Here is a 19,331-nt window from a genome sequence, read left to right as displayed (position 1 = left end):
ACAATTACAACAGTAAGCGGATAATGCATTGAAAATATTCTTAACGTTTTCAGTCTCATTAAATCATTGCCGCGTCATGCATTAAACGTGACGTTCAATAGGAATATGTCTCGACGTTATAGATAGCTGAAGGATAGTTTTATTTCCTATCAATTAGACATAATCCTTGCACGGCACTCTTCACTATAAACGGCAGTCAATCACGTAATCGGCCTATGTCTTTTTTGGCGACGCTTAAATCCCCGGAAATTGGACGTGGAAATTGCTTTGCCGCAAAATTAGGAGACACATGTCAGCCAGATGAGTTGAGGCGCAACGGGAGATTAATCGTTTTTCGTTAATGAAGAGATTAATCTGATACTAAATGTATCGTCAATAACACACGACCAAAAATATATTAATTTTACTTGGAAAAGGTTATATAATTACACGTTTCTCTCGTATTTTCTGATATATATATATATTCACATCAGATAAGTCTCTTCTTCCTCTTCTTAAGTTAAATATAAATTAAATAAAAATAGAGGAAAAAGGTCTCTCTCGGAAACTCTCGTGATATCTTCTACAGTTTGGCGAAAACACAGTAAATATGTGAGAAAAATTCCGAAAGTTTAGACACGCGTAGGAACAGAACTTTCCGGCGGTGACAGATGCGTTTTTAATATATTAGAGAGCATAGACGATAAAGTAGCTTAACTTGGCATTTATGCGGATAGTTTAACTTGATTATTGTAACATTTGTTCACGTTTACATTTATTGCAAAAAATATAACAATCGGAAAAGCAACGCATTACTGCAAGAAATAATAGTATAATATATGATTTTTTTTTAAAGAAATACTACGCTTCTATTTTCTGGTTTAAAAGAGTTAACTATCCACGTGAATATGCATTAACCCGATATCCTTGATAAAGGGATCAAGAGATTCTCTCTTATCCCTAAGACTGCAAATTCGAGTTTATGCGCCACCGAGAATACTTGGGTGGAATGTATGTTGGCGCAAGGACGAAAATTGTTCCATCAAGGAACACACTTACGGTCTCCTTGGAATCCACTAAGCGCTGACCGTTCCTCCACCAGGTGACGCCGGCTGGTGGCCTGGAACCGGAAGTTGTGCAGACCAAGTCGTACTTCTTGCCCGCCGACAGCGGTCGGTTTCCGTCAATTATTTTCACCTCCAACGGGTTGACTGAAAATTATTCAATTCACTGGTTAAATAACGCCCGACACTTCCTATTCTTTTGTAAATTGTTTGTAAAAAAAATATTGAAACGTTTCACAAAACTTGCATTGGTAAGAATTTTTAGAACCATTTTATTTAAAATCAATTATTAGCACGGTTTTGATTTAACTTAATGGATATAAAACGTCAATACTATTTTTATTTTACACTAAACGTTCCAAATCAACTGAAAAAAATATTAAAAATAACAGGTATTTTCAGTTAAACAGAAATAAAATTTTATTACCTTAAAACGCGGACAAAGAAATAATAAATTCGTCTAGACAGAAAATCTTCGAGCAATAAGATACATGCCGAATTGAAAAGGTGCTCCCGCATCCCCTTTGCAGTCATATAGCCGGTATGACGAATTTTAAGCGTGGGATCATAAACTCTCCCTCTCCTCATTAATCCTACCGCGCTCTCTCTTTTCCGCTCTCTTACTACTTTATCACGCGCCATGTATCTTGCCGTGCGATAGCTCAGGTACCATAACAAAGTGAATAACTTAATTTAGAGCGGGGACAATTAATCTTGCGTCCCATCTTGCGCGCTCTTTTTCAGGATGATTCAAGTGTTTCTCAAGGCGACTTAGCAATGAGCATTCGTGGATTCTTTTCCGTATGTAAATTCTTCCTAAGTCGCCATGTACATCCATGTACAAAAAGAAATGTATCAAGCCGAAATAAAATAATAATTTGGACAATATACGGTATAAGTTTCTTTTCGTCCAAACTGAGAGGTTTTTTTTCCCCCCAAGTACAAGCTTTATCATCACATTTCTTTATCATCGTAGACTTTTCCGAGTTAAATAAATTTCTCCCAAGTCCCCTTTCGCATTTCAACAAAGTATCTCCAATTTACCGCTTCCGCTTCTCGACTGGATGTATCGGTTTAAAAATTTCGCGGTAATCCCGGCGTCTAGCAAGACAAATTAAAAAAGGTCCGCAATTAATTAACCCCACTCGTTGTTCTAACGTCCCCGCGATAACGGCGCGAGTAAAATTAACCGCCCGGCTGCCCTCGACCACCGCTCGTTTCTTCGTTATAGCGGGTCGCTGGCCGCAAGACGCGTACCTTCCTGCACGCCAAATTGACGTTGATAAATCCTCTTTGTTATAAAGCGATACATCATCGGCGCGCACTTCGCTCGCACACGAGGAATTGAAGTTATTCAGAAAATTGTCGCTGGTTGTACATATATACAGAACGCCGAGTATATGTATATATACCACTGAAATATTGACTTCCAGCTTTTGATATCGAATAGTTTTCGGTATTCTCTTCACTTTAATGGCATTAGAATCATAATAGATTTAATACCATTAAAGAATTGCCATTAGAATTAATATTATTATCACGATTATTCGATCGACTAATCTTTTCTTATGTTTAATATGCTTTAAAGTCAATTACATTATGATATATTATTATATTATAATGGAATGGGGAATTTGTATAATATGCTAATACGTATCTCAAAAATCAATTTTTACGAATTCCAAGAGAAATTACAATTATTCCGAGATAGATATAATATTGAGTAGATATTATTGTCTTCGATATTGGACGCGTATCGGCTCGTGAGGTTTAACTCAAACATCCGTACTTGACGCGGAGCGCGTCGTAATGCTATTATTCGCGCGTCCTCTGAATTTTCCAATAGCCGCGCGCGCGGATAAAGATTTTCATCCGAGGGTGCGTTGAACCCGGGGAAAATTGCGGATCCCGTTGCGTTGCCCCCGACTATACCCGTACGTTGCACGCGATGTGACTGAGAATTTATAGAGGCGCGAGTAAGGCGATTGTCGATAACGGCGCAAAATGACCGCGAACGATGGTTTTGCGGATACTGGAAGCGCCGCGCGCAAATCGGTAATGGTAAACGTTGCCGCCGTTGCGTATACCCCTGCCGCCGTCGGAGGCGGCTTTGGCCATTGTATTTATAGGACCATGCATTATGGAAGTTCCTTGATTTACGGCGTGATATGGACGGCGATAAGCGTCACAAGTTGTATGGACCGAAAATATCCGTACGGAAACGATCTATCTTCGTCGTTCTTTTAAAGTAATTTGCGCGCACGTCCATTTGCGGATCCGCGGTAATTATTCGCGGAGGACGGCGTATTCCGACGTGACGTCGAACACAGAGAGCTTGGGGATGCTGTGCGAAAACTTGTCGGTCTTGAATAGCATCAATCGGAGTAACGGACGGGTATCCGCCTCATAAATGACATTTATTAATTAAAAAGGGTGGTGTTGCATTTTTGCAACCCGCTCCCACAAACCGTCCTCCTCCCTCCCGCCTCCCCCCCCCCTCCCCTCTTCATCTCGATAGGTTCCGGCTATCCGGCGATGAGAGCACATAATGAAATTAATTAAAGCCGATTCCTATCTTGCTGCCCGCAGTGAAATCCTCGCCGATATTATTCCGCCCTACAGTTTTACTTCCACTCAATAATTCAAGATCGATTACAGAATTATGCCGCGTGCATACGCTCCATATACCTCAATCGCTCGTAATTTCAGCTTTATCATGAATTTATTGACGGATAAAGCGCGCGCGCTTTCTGAAATAAAACAAGGATTTTACTGCTATTTTGGGACAAACATCTATCTTATATCGCGGCTGCCGAAAATTACTATACTTTCTTGCAATACCCTCAATATTTATATTGATCGACACACAGAAAAAATTACAAATGCAGGAAGTAAAAAAAAAAGTTTTTGACAAACTGAATAATGTTTCGAACGCTACGTAAAAAAACAAATTGAATCTAGAGAATATTATAAGCGGGGTATATCTCATTTCTCTCTCACGAAATTGAGTTATCATATTCTTATCGTGTAGACTCAGATCGAAGATAGAAACATCACAAGCTTCGGTAACTCGCGTGGAGTAAGTGTGCACAAATATTCCAGTTCCAACAGAAACCCTACACAACAATATCTTTTTCCATCTTGAGGAGTCTGGTTTATCGAATAAATGGGATTTCCCCAAACTTCCCGATTCAATTGGATGGTGATTTTTATCGTAAGTGACGCAAAGGTAGAACAAGCTTGTAACTCAGCACGTAAAATATCGTATTTGGCTTTTATCTTTCTTGTCTTTTTTTTTTTAACACGACTAAATCAGATCAGAGAGAACGCATTCCAGAATTATTATTAAATAAGCCATCTAAACCACATATCGTTGGTTCATGCAAAATTAGCGTTTGGTGGGTCCGCACGGCCTCGCCCGCGTGAATAATCCAATTGGGAATATGTGGGATACCGTCCCTGCAATTTGGTCAGCCCGTTACCTTGGGGACGTCTCCATTCAGCAAGAAAGAAACTCACTTAATCGCACCGCGACCGTCGCCGCCGTCGCCATCGCGCCCAGACAGCCCGATTGCCGGAGTAATATTTCAGACATTCTAACCCGTCGCCACCGGCAATAAGGCCGCCTTGCCCCCGACATTGCCGTTGCCGTTGCCACCGTCGCCACCGCCGCCGCCGCTGTCGCCGCCGCCGCCGCCGCCGCCGCCGCCACCACTTTCCCCAATTTCCACCCCCTGAGTTACGGCTCGGGACTAATTTACATGACTTGCACCGAACTAATTCGAGCGGCGGTCGATAGCGCGCCGACTAAAGGGGTTAAAACGACGTTTACTTTATTACGTAATCACGGGGAAACCTAATATTGACAAAGGCGCGACGCGACGGTGGGCGGCGGGGCGGAGGATGACGGTGGCGATGGTGACGGCGGTACCGAGACGCCTTACCGATCTCTCTCTCTCTCTCTCTCTCTCTCTCTCTCTCTCTCTCTCTCTCTCTCTCTCTCTCTCATTCTTGCTCCCGCTTCAAAGAGCGAGAGGGTGGTTATCCGTCCTGTCGCTCGTTGTGATGCCGCGAGTCTTTGCGCCGCAGTTTGTTACTTACGATTTGCAATTCCGCCGGTGTTTGAGTTTACGGATTGAGATTTATGGACTCGCAATCGGGGAGGCGCGGAGGGGAGGGGAGTATAAGGGTTAAAACGAGGCGAGAGAGAGAGAGAGAGAGAGAGAGAGAGAGAGAGAGCCGGAGGCCCGGAGCCGACGCGCGTGGCTACGTGCACGTACGCGAGAAGCGTCTCGTTTGCATCTTAATCAAGCGACCGTTTCATTAGCGATAAGTTTCCCAGCATGCCCGATTAATTAATGCAACTGTAATGTTGCCGCGACGTTTAACCCTTTGACGCGTATCACGTCATCCTCTTTTCGCCGCGGCTCCGCGCGGCGCTTACTTCCGGCTGTCTCGGAATCAATCGCGCTCGATAATCGATCATCACCGGTGTTTACCGGACACCGACCGACAAGTCTACGATCAAATTAATCATCGTCAATAATCTATTTGTGAGCGATAGTAAGGAAAAATTACGAAGATGACAGATCTATTTTCTTGAAAGAAAATGATTGATTTAGCAACGTGGTAGATTCTTAAGTGACTAACAGCTTGTACCTTGCTTTTAATGTGTACATTAATTTCAATAATTTTTACGCAATTGATTACGTTATCGGAAACGACGTGAAAGAGCGAATGCATTTATTTACATTTTATTTTAGCAATCTGTCAACGGAATCCGGCATATAATAAATTTGGTAAGTAAAAGTAAATTTTAACAGGCGATTGTAAAGTCTTATGTATTAATAATTATAACAATTAATTATTAGCAGCAATTTTTAATAATAAATAATGATTGTGATAAGTAATGTATAATAATTAATAATTAATTAGAACAATTATGTATTTATATCTTCATGTAATTCAAAACTTCGTTCCAAACACTAAACATATATGTTCATGCGCTACTTGTATAACCTACATTAATATATGTATATATAATATGTATATGCGTACATATATATATATACTATATTGTTGCAACATATGAATTTGTTTTCAAAGGATGAGAAATACGTGTATCTTAAGCAGATTAACCTGCTTTGCGGAATTGCGTGCACCTCTCCCTCCTCCATGCACCGCAAATGTGTTTTCGCTTATTCAATAATAATACTAATAATAATATTAACAGGCAGTCGTATCGACGAAATGGGTGTAGATTCAGCGCGGCTTTATCCACGGCGCACACACTCGGTGCACAGGAGAGTTACAAATCATATTAGCATGTTGGCGGATATTAGTGGATTTAGCTGTCACTTCGGAGCAAAATTCCACATATTCCACGTCTATGTAAATCTGCTTATAACGGTAGGTAATCGTCATGTAGGACATGCCAATCGTCGCTGAATGGCATATGCGCCATTCGACACCGTTAAAGATGCACCATTAAAGCATCCAATTATAGACGTAACCGTTCGTGAACATGAATCTCGATAACACCTTAATATAATGCCGTTCTATCGCTATTCACGAATCGCGTTAATAAATAACGTTATCGAAAACGTAATAATGCAAAAAAATAAACCGTAAAAAATTTCAATCTGTTTCTGTGTAAAAATAAAGACTAACGAAACCTTGTTTTTTTTTCGGATTGAAAGTAGATCATCGTTTTGGGCGGGGCATGAAATATTTAACTCCATCTATCTCGGCTGCTGTCTAAATTTATCAAATTCCCGTGTCCCTTGGCAAATCCATTTTTTTTATAGAACTAAATCGAATAAGAAGACAGAATCTTTCAATTACTTACGCGAGATCGATCTCTTGTCGCGAAGTCACGCGATCGTATCTCTTTTATGGATCGAATGTATATCTGTCAAATAGGAACGCGGATCCGGCGGATCCCGTAGGTACACAGAGAATTAAGCGTAATCTCGGGGTATATATATGTACAAGCATACGTATATAGCTATCTATCGCGGATCCTCCCGCGATAGGATGCTTTATCTTTGCTCGCTAAGTTCATCCAGCGCAACCCGCGAAACCGGGATACGGCTATTGTTCCCCTCGGCCAACGTCATCGCGAATGCCATAAATGCCGTATCGCGCGTGCACCTGCGGGAAAATTTGCTCCACGCAGCCCGGCTGCGGCTGTATCGCACCGACGTTCCGTGCCATTTCGCGTTCAACCGTTTTCCCCGCGGATCACGTCCCGCGGGTGCGCAACCGGGTCGGAAGTCGCGCATCCTCTCTTACCTAAAACCGGTTCACGCACGCCACTAAATGTGTACGTATGTGTATTTCTGCGCGCTCTCCTCGCTACAGGTTTGGAAACAGCCTCCCGGGATCGACTATCAAACGACGATTAACATCGCGAAAGTGAGGTAAATAAAATACAAATCGAATAATTCATGATATTAGAATTTCGTTACCGCGCACATCGTGGGGAAGAGATCGTTATATTAAAAAAATAATAAATATAACAAATAAAAAGAAAGAAGACGTAAATTTATATGCTGTAAAATGGAATTTTAGCTATAATTTTTTTAAGGGACTGTCAAAACTCTCCAAAAATTGAGAAGCCGCTATTCTTTCCAAAGTGCGGTATATATCATTGATATTAGTAATGATAGAATACCATCTTTCCTGGGAGAAAGATTATTACATTTAAAAAATAATAAATATGACAAAAGAGACAAACTTTTGAATTTATTTGCTAGAATTGTAGAATAGAGTTTAGACTGTTAACTATAATTTTTTAAGACGTCAATGAAATTCCCTTCATTTTCGAAAAATTGACAATCTTCTTGGCAAAGCACAGTATACTTCTGAAAATGCAAGAAAATCTGTTTCAAGTTTCTGAATATTTCGTGACAACAATTCCACGGTGTAATTTCTCGTAACGCTGTCGTCTATTTCTACGGTACCTTAGTTCCGTATCTTTTCATGCACGCACGGTGCGCGAAGGAAAGGCATTTTCCTCGGTCGCAAAGCCAGCTCCTCGCAAACTCGTTGCCAACTTTTTGCCACGGTGTACACGTCTTGTTCGCAGCGGCGGCGGGCGGGCGCGACCGAGTTCTCGGCGACTTCTCGGGGCGCAACGCGCGCCGGGTTGCGCGTGGAAACGGCAAATAAGCCCTATTGTCTGCGGTTTTAACTCAATGAGCGACGTAATTTCCGCCGGCCGGCGCGTCATAAATATTCATTAAAAGTTAATTGTAACCCGGTTCGCCCTCTCTCGCGGATAAGCAACACGCTCGATCACGCGCGCGGGATCTTCAGAGTAATCCGCGGGAATGAACCTAGCGGCCGATTATTCCGGAGCAGGTGATAAGGCCAGGAGAGACGTGTAGACGAGCCTCCGGTCGTATCGATCGACGTTGGAAAATTGCCTCGACGACACCGGCGGTTTCTACGGTTAAGATGTGTATAATTTATTACGCGGAGAGAGCTGTTCTCGGCGCTCGCGTTGCGCTGGGAATAGACCGCGCGTATCCGGAAATTTGACTTATTGCACAGCAAACAGTAAGCTCGGAGCGAGCCGTATAATTCGGATTGAACTCTCTCTCGTTCGAGCGACGCTTCTAATTCTGTCTCTAAAAAGCGGGCATGTGAAACGGGGCTCCCGTAAGCCTTAATTAACTGTAACTAATGTTTGCGGTCGCGCGGGTCCTTTATTCGTGCGCGAGGCTTCCTCAAACGGTATACCGGGGTAATACACCGCGCGCCTCAACTTCTAGTTCGTTAACGCGCAAAGTGAATCCTTACGCGGCCAAGTAATTTGGAGTTCGATACAGTTTGCTCCGGGTTGCGGTCGAACTTTTCCGGGCCCCACCAGCCGAGGGTACCACAGCCGCCGGGGCCATCTTTCAAACGCGGTTGCAGACGTCCAATCTCGCGGTAATAGATTTCTGACGTCGCGAAACACTCGGAAATGATACGAGCTCGGTTGCATTAACTTGAAACTCCGGGCACCGAGGAAGGTCGATGCTTCGATGAGGGTTCACATTGACGGGGATGTACTTCATTCCGTGCCTTCCCTGCCCCGGCGATCGAACTTCGTGAGTATTAACCGATTAATAGAACGAAGACTCGGTGCGAGGGCAAACTCTTGCGAAATGTCGAAGGCATAGGGATCGAAGATGGGGACAGCGATAAAAAAAAAAGAGAACTGTCAGGGGATGACGTCGGTCGGTCGTGAAGGCGCAACTTTAGAGAAAATCACTGCGCCCTGGACGCGTAGGAGAGAGACCCTGTCAATCTCGGGGCTGACAATGGGTCTCGCGGGTGTCGAATGCCGCACGAAAGAGCACTTCCATTTAAGCACCGGCCATGCGGGGCCGTGAAGCTCCTCAAGACAAGGGGAAATTGGATGAAAGCCGTCGTCGTAACCGACGCGAGAAAGGGGAGGAATGGGCCGAAGGAAGGGGAAAAAGCGTGGAACGAAAAACGGTGTCCGCCGCAAAAAGGATATCCGACCCTCTTCCGTTCAACCCGCGCCTTCCAACGCGGTTTCCACGAGGACCTTCAGCATGGACCCTTAATTCTCAAGAACAGGAGCCGAGCAATTAAGATAATTTGATTATAAAAGCAGAGAGAAAGAGAGACTCGAACAGTATATACAAATGTTTTTTTAATGATAATTTAATAGTAAAAGTTTCAACGATGACATTTTATGTAAATATATTTTACATACGTCATCATTTATAAATATGAATATATTTATAAACGATGTTTGTAAATATAAAACGTTAATTACATTAAATATTTGAAGTGCAAGTAATATTGCATACATATAATTAAATGTGCTCTAATTTTTCATTACGCTTTATACATAGCTCAACTAAAGTTTTAATACAAATTAATGTAACTTTTTTCGTCATTTTAAACATGTCTTATTTAATTATTAGATTTCTTAATTAAAAAAATGGCGGCTTTTAATGACAGAAAATAAGTATTTGTGTTAAAAAGTATTAATAGGACCCATCTCGACTCTTCCGCCGCCGCGGTAATGCTACTTAAATTCTCTCAAAGTGCAAAAGCTTGTTCTTATTCGTAGCATCTTTTTTTTTAGCTTTCTCAGCATTATCACATTGTTTATAAAATATATATTCATTTATATTTTTATTTCATAAAAAAAGAAGTACGGAACCACGATAGAATTAGATCCGCTTCATTAATGGGGCAAGAACGATTGCGTGACGGGAAATGGAGAGGCATGGAAATGGAGATCTTCAGGCAGAAATATTGAAGCGTTGATGGTTTTTAAAGGGAGAGCTATTACAGCTAACCAATCGGCTACGGCGAATGGAGGGGAGGAAGGGGTGCTCGGATAAGACGAGGCGAATAGTGATAAAGCCCCCGTTTGCTGATTGGATCTCTCTCCCGATATTGACCGCGCTTTTATTACTTCCGCTCCTTCGTACTTCAACGTGCGAGGAATATCATATTCTCCCGGGAGAGGGAGACCAGCAAATATTTTAGGACTTTCCGAGCGAGATATCAAGTTACTGATAAAACTTGAAACAGTCGGACACGATAGATCTTTTTCGCGCGCGCGAATGTTATCCGAAGGTGGAAGACGCTAAGAAATTTGGGAGCGCGCGCAGCAACGCGGTATACAGGGATGTGAAAGGACAAAGGGGAAAACGTACGAATTTCTTTTTCCAGCCGCACAGTTTGTGCGTTCTGACAGACGTCGCGACGAATTAACTTAAATTAGCTCGCATTTGCGGACTATGACAACCCTAGCTCGGGCAACGTGCATTAAAGTTTTCTCGCGGTGCTCGTCGCGAGGAGCCTGTCGGTGACACTGTCGTTCCTCCTCCCTCCTCCCTGCCCTTTTCCACCGTGATTCTACACGGTCTAACTACGTCATTCTGCTCATCCTTCGTTCTCTCGTCGTCGTTAGCGTATCCCTTTAGAAACGGTCGCGAAGTCTGCGCACGTATACACGCTATATACACAATTTGCGCAATCTAATGATTACACGAGTCCCCCCCCCCTCCCTCCCCCGTATGCGTGATATTGCGGGGCGTACATATATAATACATGCACGTAAAAAAGGGTATATTTGAAAGCAAACGCGTGCGTATTTCACGTGTACGTCTCTATACTTGCGGCCCCGCCGCATATACGTGCGCACGCTAATGACTATCGATTTCCAAGGGCGCCATATCGCTTCCTACGATAGAACGGTCGACGATAAACAAGGCATACTCGCGTCGCATAACGAGACCGTTCATTAATCCGTAATTCCGGCAGCTCGGGATTTGTCGTGCGCGTTATAACAAGCGGGCGCGCCGTGTCACGCGCGTGTAGGTATATTGCGAACGCGTACGAACGCGGGCACGGGGCACGGGGGTTGGTACTGCGAGCATACACCGACAGAGAGAGAGAGAGAGAGAGAGAGAGAGAGGGGGGGGAAGAGGGAGAGGGAGAGAAAGAGAGAGGATGCTCGAGGCTTCATCGCGAGAACCTCGTTTCGGGGAAAGGCGGGAGATGTATGCCGTTTCACCTCCCGAGCATCTCACTCTCGCGCGATGAAAGTCCAAAGTAAAGGAAGATTAAATTATGTAAGCAATCTTTTTCCCTGAAAAAAAAAAAGAAACCGTTCACCGAATGAGTGACGAACGAAGTCGAGAAGCCTGTCTACTCCGTCTTCGCTTTGAGAGAGGCCGTGCAAGGTTGAATCATTCAGGGGAAACGTGTAAACAATATTTCATCCTGACTTACGAGAGTTGAGAGGAGACATTGGATAGCTTTGGACAGCGAGGATACGGAACTGTAACGAAATTGTTGCGCGAATAGCAAGCGCTCTCTCCTGACTCGGTCCGGAGAGAGGCACCTGTAACTACGCTGTCCCTAAACGTAAACAAGAAACGACGAAAACGCTCGGTAAACTCTGAGGAGAAACAATATCATAAGTTCAATTGGAATTAGTCTGGACTCGCAAATACTTGCGATTCATCTTGCAGATAGCTTGTTACATGTAAATATGATAGTCATGGAGAATGCAAACTATAATTATACGTAACATAAATATTTTGTACATATAAAACGAGTTTTTATAAGAGAGGAGAATAGCTCATCCTAAATTGCCAATACATACATGAAGAATGAATAATGATATGTTGAAACATATTGACAGATAAAATTGGTATAATTATACGTAACAATTGAATTGACATAAAATTTGCAACATAATTTATTCAAAGCAGTTATCTAAACCGAGCCAAATAAATGTCGCACGACATCATTAAATCTAGTCGTCAAATAGGAACGTCTCTAATTTCGTATCTTTATAAATGCATTGGGCCACATTGGGCGGAGTTCCCTTTCGATGTCTCAACTCGGTCATCTATTCTATCTTGCATGACCCTCGCCCGGGAATGACCGTCAACGCTGAACAACATCAATTTGTCGTAATGCGATATATTTAAATCATAATCATTTTCGTCGGGTCAATTAGCATTGAGAGAGAGAGAGAGAGAGAGAGAGAGAGAGAGAGAGAGAGAGAGTTGTCGGGTCGCAAGATTATTATTTGCGCGCAACCTGGAGTTAGCGTAAATTGAGTTTAAAAAGAGTGCATGGCCGTGATAGCTTCAATTTCGTCGCGAGGCCCCGCATCTGTTCTTGATGCTTTTCAAGAAATTGCGGCGAGATGCCGGCCACGCGCTCCTCTATAGCGCCGTAATGAGAGCCACCCGAGTGCTTTTCTTTCAACATTAATGCGACGCACATACGTTCTTTCGCGGACGAGCTTACTCTCGCATCGCGGGGCGAGACCGCGCGCGCCTTTATCGAAATGAAACTTTCCCGATGCAGCCTGTGGCTCCGAAGTAACGTGCGTTACGTGTACCATGAATATCTGAAATCTCAGTTCTCCCGCCGATACAATGCGGCCGAAGCAAAGATAAATGAACAACAATTGAAACTGGAATCCCGACTATTCGCGAAATTATTAGCGGAACGAGGCAGATTGTTCTCTATACGTCTGTATAAATAACGGTAATTCATATTAATTTCGCATTTCGTTTTTATTAATTAGCTGTTGATCGGTCGAATCGTACAGCATTTTGATATGATAATCGGACAATTACATTTAATGAGATTCTTGCGAATTCGTTGAATTTCAAGAATAGCCGTTATTATATATATACAGCGAGTCGAAGCTACTTTTTAGCGAGCTTCCGGGTTTTCATGAAGACCCGACGATAGGCTTCCCTTGCCCCGGAGCTGCTAAAGTATTTCCGTCCTCATTCCGGTGTGTCGCCCACCTCTGTACGTACATGCGCAAAAAGTTCTATTTGGTTCATCCTACAAGACGATTCAAGAGCCAACCGAAACATTTACAAAGTTACAGTTAAAAAAAAACACGATATTTTCAGTTCACTATTCTCATTCACAGATTTAACAAATGTCATCAAAAGCAGCGGAGTCAGTACTATCGCAAAAATTAATTAACTGGTTCTTTTCACAAAAATATTATTACAAGAGATAATGGAAGAGAAATTTAACATAATTAATTTTATTATCAGAATATTATATTAATTTTAATTAATTTTACGTGATACAGAGATAATATCATAACAAAAGTAATTAGAACGGAAATAATGAATCGCACAAATACATGCGAAGTGTGTATACGTGAAAATTTTCTTAATTGTCTCTTTGGCAATTAATAGAATTAATATTGTCATCTCTTAATAATTGACCTGAAATTATCTTCTTTTGTGGTATATCAGCAACGTTTTCTTTTGAATCACCCTGTAAGAGCTGCTATAGGAAAGGATCCTAGACTTTTCGCCCCCGCGCTCTTTCGCTTTTACGTTTCTATCTCTCTCTCTCTCTCTCTCTCTCTCTCTCTCTCTCTCTCTGCTTGAGCTGCTCGGCAGTATTTTCGTAGCTGAAAATTCAGGCCAGCCGCGAGTGAACGCAGAGCATCTCCTATTCAGCGGTTGCGCGCCTATTCAGACCGAGTGGAAGAAGGAAGACTGCCGCATTTCAACAGGCACCACCGTGGATCATCGCAGCTCGTTCCACAGGAAATGCAAACACACAGCCACACAGTGGAGTTGGATGCTGTTTTCTCACGGGGTTGCGCATGAAGGCGCCGTTGATATCGTATGCCATTCTGCGCGGATTAAGCGACAATGGGGAAATAAAAACGCGGTGATAGCGAAGCTACCCATAGTTAATATGTAAATATTCGATGAAATAATAATTTAATATTCAGAGCAATATCTTTGTTTACACCCTTTTGTTAATAGTTTTAATAAAATTATACCAACGTCAATATACTTTTTAAACTTTTTTCTGTACTCATCTCTTTATCTAGTGATTCACCAAATTGATCGAGAAAGTTTCAGAAATTAAAAAAAAAGTTTATATTATTTTAAAAACTTTAAAATAATATAAATATATGAGACTTTAATATGTGATATTTTATTCATACTCTTTTGACAACAAATTACGAACATTTATTTGATGTATCTAAACTTCCTTTGTGTTTTCCCCCTTCTTCTCGTAATATTATAAATTCCTTCACGAAAGTTTTGAAACAATCGATCGATTTAACGAGCAGTCACATAATCAATGCATTTCAATATTCAGATTTCTGAATATTTTTAAATATCATCGCTATTTGCTGTTAAAGGAAAATTCATTTTAGTATGAAAACAGATTGTTGGGAATACATTATATAACATGGAAACAACATTATTTTTCGTTTATGGAAAAGCATCTCCCTTGGGGAAATAACAAAAACTTGTAACACAATATAAAGTATATAAAAATACGTCGTAATGATTAATCAATGATTAAACACATATGGATATTTTAACAATTAAATATTGCGAGATATTTGAATATTTAATAGATACTCTTTAAATAAACCTCTATACAGACAACTGATACTTTTATCATCGCGCGCAGGATATCAGAATGTAACAGTTGAAGAAAATATTGTTGAACACATTCCAACATTGTTTACACAGAATACCGCGAATTTTTCCGCTTTAATCACGGATCTATTTTTCTTTCACGTTTTACGCATACGCCCACTTATTTTCGATAAAAATGTCAGTTACCGCGTTTTTATATCGAAGCCATTCGTCTCCTCCATTTTTGCCGGATTTATTATACGCATAGTGCATTCTCTATAACGCGCGGTTGTTTAGGAAATTAATGAAGCGCCGAGTTTTTCGCAGAGGAGATATTATTTTCCGTTATAATGTTCCACTGAAAATGTTTCCGCCATAACAAACTCCGGATAATAGCAAGCTTCGGATAATTGGCTAATTAGTTGATTAACGAAAGAGTAAATAATGCCATGTTTGCGCGATGCATGGCGTATGACGCGCATTGTTTTTCGATGTAATTATACTGCATTATAACAGTTAGTATACAGTCCCTAAAATTTATTCGTTACACATACAGAGTCTTTTATATTGCCTCGCGAGAGCTTTTCAGAGAATTATATCAGCATTTCTTAATCTGCCGATGATGCTGCTGCACATGCCTCAGAGATTGGATTATGTGTGTTTCATCAAATACCTAATAGATAGGGATGTGGATATGATTTCATCGATCACGTAATCATTGCGACATTGTAGAATGGAGAAGATTGTCAACGAGACTGTTGAAACCCCACAATATCTGCTGTAGCAACTTCGGTGTACGGCTAATAACTCTGGCCGCCCAAGTGCATGGCATTTATCAAACCTGACACGCACTCTTCCCTGTACAGGTTGCTCCATAAGTCCATACATTTTTTTTACAAAAAACGAAAAAATGACGGTAATTTTAATGCCAAAAAAATCAAAAATTTTACATATATAGCTTCAATAATTAAATAACATTAATAAATTAAATTTTAGAAATGTATATATAGAAAATATGACAAAATTTTTTTTAAAATATTCTTCAGCTACTTAACTTTAACTTTTTTACACTGAATACTTAACCAGAAACTCTAGATACATTTATTTTGTTTAGAATATATAATATAACTAGAATAATTTTACTAATTATTTCATAGTCTCTAAAGATGTAACATATAATAGAAAAAGATCAGTTTCAATAAAATAAAAATAAACAAAATGACCGAGGGACCAAACATGTGAGCTTTGGGACATCCTGTACAGTCGATTGTCCTCATCGAAGCGCGAAGTAATTGTCCCGTCGTTGTTCCGGAACCTAGTCCGCAGCAGCGCGGAAGAGGCTTTAAATCTTGCAGGATTACCATATTCCTCGATGCTGTACACGCGGCTGCACGATGTAATCATTAATTCGGCGCTGCTGGACGCGCGTTTAACCTGCGTCGCGGCACGACCTCGCACCGCGAATTGGGCGCGGGGTTTTTCCTTCACTTCGATATCAGAGACAAGAAGATTTTACGGGGATTTATGAAAAAATTACGATATTTTTTCACCATTACATTTGCCCTTAAAAAAAAGCGTATCTCTTTCGCGAAATTTCCATCTCGAGAGTAAGTTACGGGAGTAAACACGATAGCGGTGGATGAATGGGACGTGAGAGAATGAATGAGATTTTTAATTAAAAACTTGCTCGTTTGCTCAGACATTTAACTTGGCCTGTTGATTGTTCCGGTCACCAGAAAGCGGTTGCTCTTCCTCCCCTCCCCGTCTTTAATCCGTTTCACTTTCCAGTATCATTGATGCTACGAGGCTAAAAGGTCTCTAAAAACATTGCGTATTTGTACTAATCACGTACAACATTAGGTAGCAGTTATCTCAAATTCTATTGCATTCAAAGCTTAGATATAAATATCCAAGAATATGTACACCTGTAAGATTTTTAATTAAAATCTCATTCATTCGTCCTCTCATCCTCTCTCTCTCTTTCTCAAATTTAGTCTCTTAATTATTCGGGTCGTCAGAAAGTGGTTACCCCTGCCTTTAAGTTTTCAGCTTTAATCTGCTTTACCCTCCGGCTCTATTGACTCGAAGAGATTGCACGTCTCTGTGAACTCATCCGGGAATAACGAAATAGAAGCGAAAATCTCTCTTAAAATCTCGATATCGCAATAATTTGATATTCGATATTCGAAGAACTATTTTAGTATTTTTTTATTTTAGTATTTTAGTATTTTGTTCATCATTTTTATATAAAATTTTCCTCCTGCACACGATAATAAATAAGAGCAATATTACGGAATATATTTTGAAACTTGATTATTACGTCGTATTTCAATGTCCAAAGGTATCCGGTATGTATTAATTTCACTGACGTATTAGCCATACCGTATAATGCTTGTACCGTAAATGGTTTCGTATCTCTCTGCGATATATCAAATAATAGTATATTAGATAATCTAGATCACGAGCTACGGAGCTGACACTCCGCCCGGATGATCCCGGACCATCTCGACGAGTCGTGTAACCGACGGTAAACCGCGCCGGTTCGAGATGTAGAACACGGCGGCGCGGCGCGCGGGAGGGGGACGCGAACATCCCCGCGGGATCCCGGGTGGATTGAATTGCAAAAGCGAATGAAAACCAAACCCCGCGGATAAGGAGCCGTCGTCGGCGGGGAGCGTCCCCGGAATCGGCGACACGCGTCTCCGGCACGTGTTACGTGTGCGTGCTTACGCGTACACGTGCGCGGAATCGTGAGACGGTGAATGCAATCGCGTCCCTTCCTTCCAAGGTAGAAGCGATGCGGAGATTCGATGCGGATTTTCTGAAGGGGGGGGGAGGGAGAGGGGGGGGGGAGCAAGGAGGAAAGGGGAGCGGCAATCGGCCGCGCGTGGCCGGAACCGAGAGGAGAGCCTTCTCCTCATTCTCGAGAGCGCGAAGAAGGCGCACTTCTCACGGAGACGGGTAATTGATCGGCAGATTCAATTTCGCGCGGATAATGAAATGCTGCCGAGAGGAAGGGCACCGCTGAGTGAACGATCGCTTTGATTCCTTTTAAACGTGGTTGCGATCGCGCGAATCGTTAAAGCGCAAAGCGAGGCGCGCCAAGCTCCGCTCCGCGGACAAAAGTGCGAAAGACCTTTGCCACGGAAGCTTATTGAGCACAGTAGAGAGATAAACTGTTGACTTATCGGTTTGTAATAGTCGCGTTCAATTCACTGCGTCTGGCGATATACGCGACAATTGCGTCTGTTCTTTATTTATCTAAATAGAGGTTCGAGATTGACTCCTTCAGATGATGGAATTCGATTCAATTAGATTTTAAAAATATCTCTTTCACACAATTTACTTTCGTAATAATAATCTAAAAATTAAAAGTAAGTAAAAAATGTAAAGAATTAAGCTTTGAAAAAAGAATAAAATCTCATTTTATATTAAATATAAAGCAATTTAATTACGTCGAAAAATTTAAGATTTTAAATTCAAGATTTAAATATCAATAAACTTGATGCACTAAATATTGGCATTTTTTTCTAAAGAAAAATTTATTTTAAATAGATTAAAGAATCCATTACTGGAAGATCGACGTTAAGTAACAATAAATATTTGCTTTTCGATAATTTGGAAGCCCTTTTATTTTCACATTCGCGCTTATGTCACGCGAATAATATAGATTCTTCATTCGCGTGTAAGAGTTCCTTGCGAATTGGTAATCAATCATTCTCCCAGTTGCGATATTCACTCCTATTATTCACCTTCTTGCTAATCGCTCATTAGTCTCGTTATTGTCTTCGGGCGACGACATTCGTCGGGTCCTTCTGACGTCTGAGTGGCTAAGGTAATAATCCGTGCGCGTGCGAGGGAGACAGGCAACTCGGTATTCACGGGGATGCGTCTGTAATAGGTATTGTCAAGTCCGCCTAGCGCCTACGAAGTCGACAAATGACTTCTGTATTCTGTCAGTGAAATGAATAACGTCGCGCGCGACGTTACATATGGGGGCGCGCGCGAACACTTGCCAAGATCAGCCGAAAAAGATGGGCCCGGGACGCTAACGCTCTCCGCGCCCGCGCCGCTCTCGGCATATTGAAAGGGATCGCGCTTTTACGTGAAAGGGAGATATATTACCGGGAAATCCGTGTTACGCCGAGCGTCGCGTATCGAGCGCGAAAGTTGCCGTCAAAGGCGCCTGCTTGCAAGGGAGCCGAACGCCACGTGGTATCCGGCCTGGAGAACGCTTCTCCGTTCTTTCTCTTCTCGGCTCCTCTTAGCCATCCTCGAAAGGAAAGTGTCGTTCGTGATACTCGGCCCATTTTGGGGTTTTGTTACAGTGACGCGTGAATCAATATATATATATATATATATATAT

The 19,331-nt window shown here is 41.8% G+C and overlaps 1 protein-coding gene across 1 annotated transcript in view; it reads right to left on the bottom strand.

The window, feature by feature from the left end:
* LOC105449278 (protein turtle) overlaps positions 1-19,331 on the bottom strand; it is a 195,533-nt gene that overhangs the window by 15,075 nt on the left and 161,127 nt on the right. The window contains exon 6 of the mRNA XM_011688397.1: positions 1,039-1,190. Coding sequence (XP_011686699.1) covers positions 1,039-1,190 — 152 coding nt within the window. The remainder of the gene's footprint in view (positions 1-1,038; positions 1,191-19,331) is intronic.

Source organism: Wasmannia auropunctata, unplaced genomic scaffold (genome assembly GCF_000956235.1).
Source record: "Wasmannia auropunctata unplaced genomic scaffold, wasmannia.A_1.0 LD336076.1, whole genome shotgun sequence".
NCBI classification, from domain to species: Eukaryota; Metazoa; Arthropoda; class Insecta; order Hymenoptera; family Formicidae; genus Wasmannia; species Wasmannia auropunctata.
Note: the sequence above shows the minus strand (reverse complement) of the source record. Positions and strands in the feature narration are given on the sequence as shown.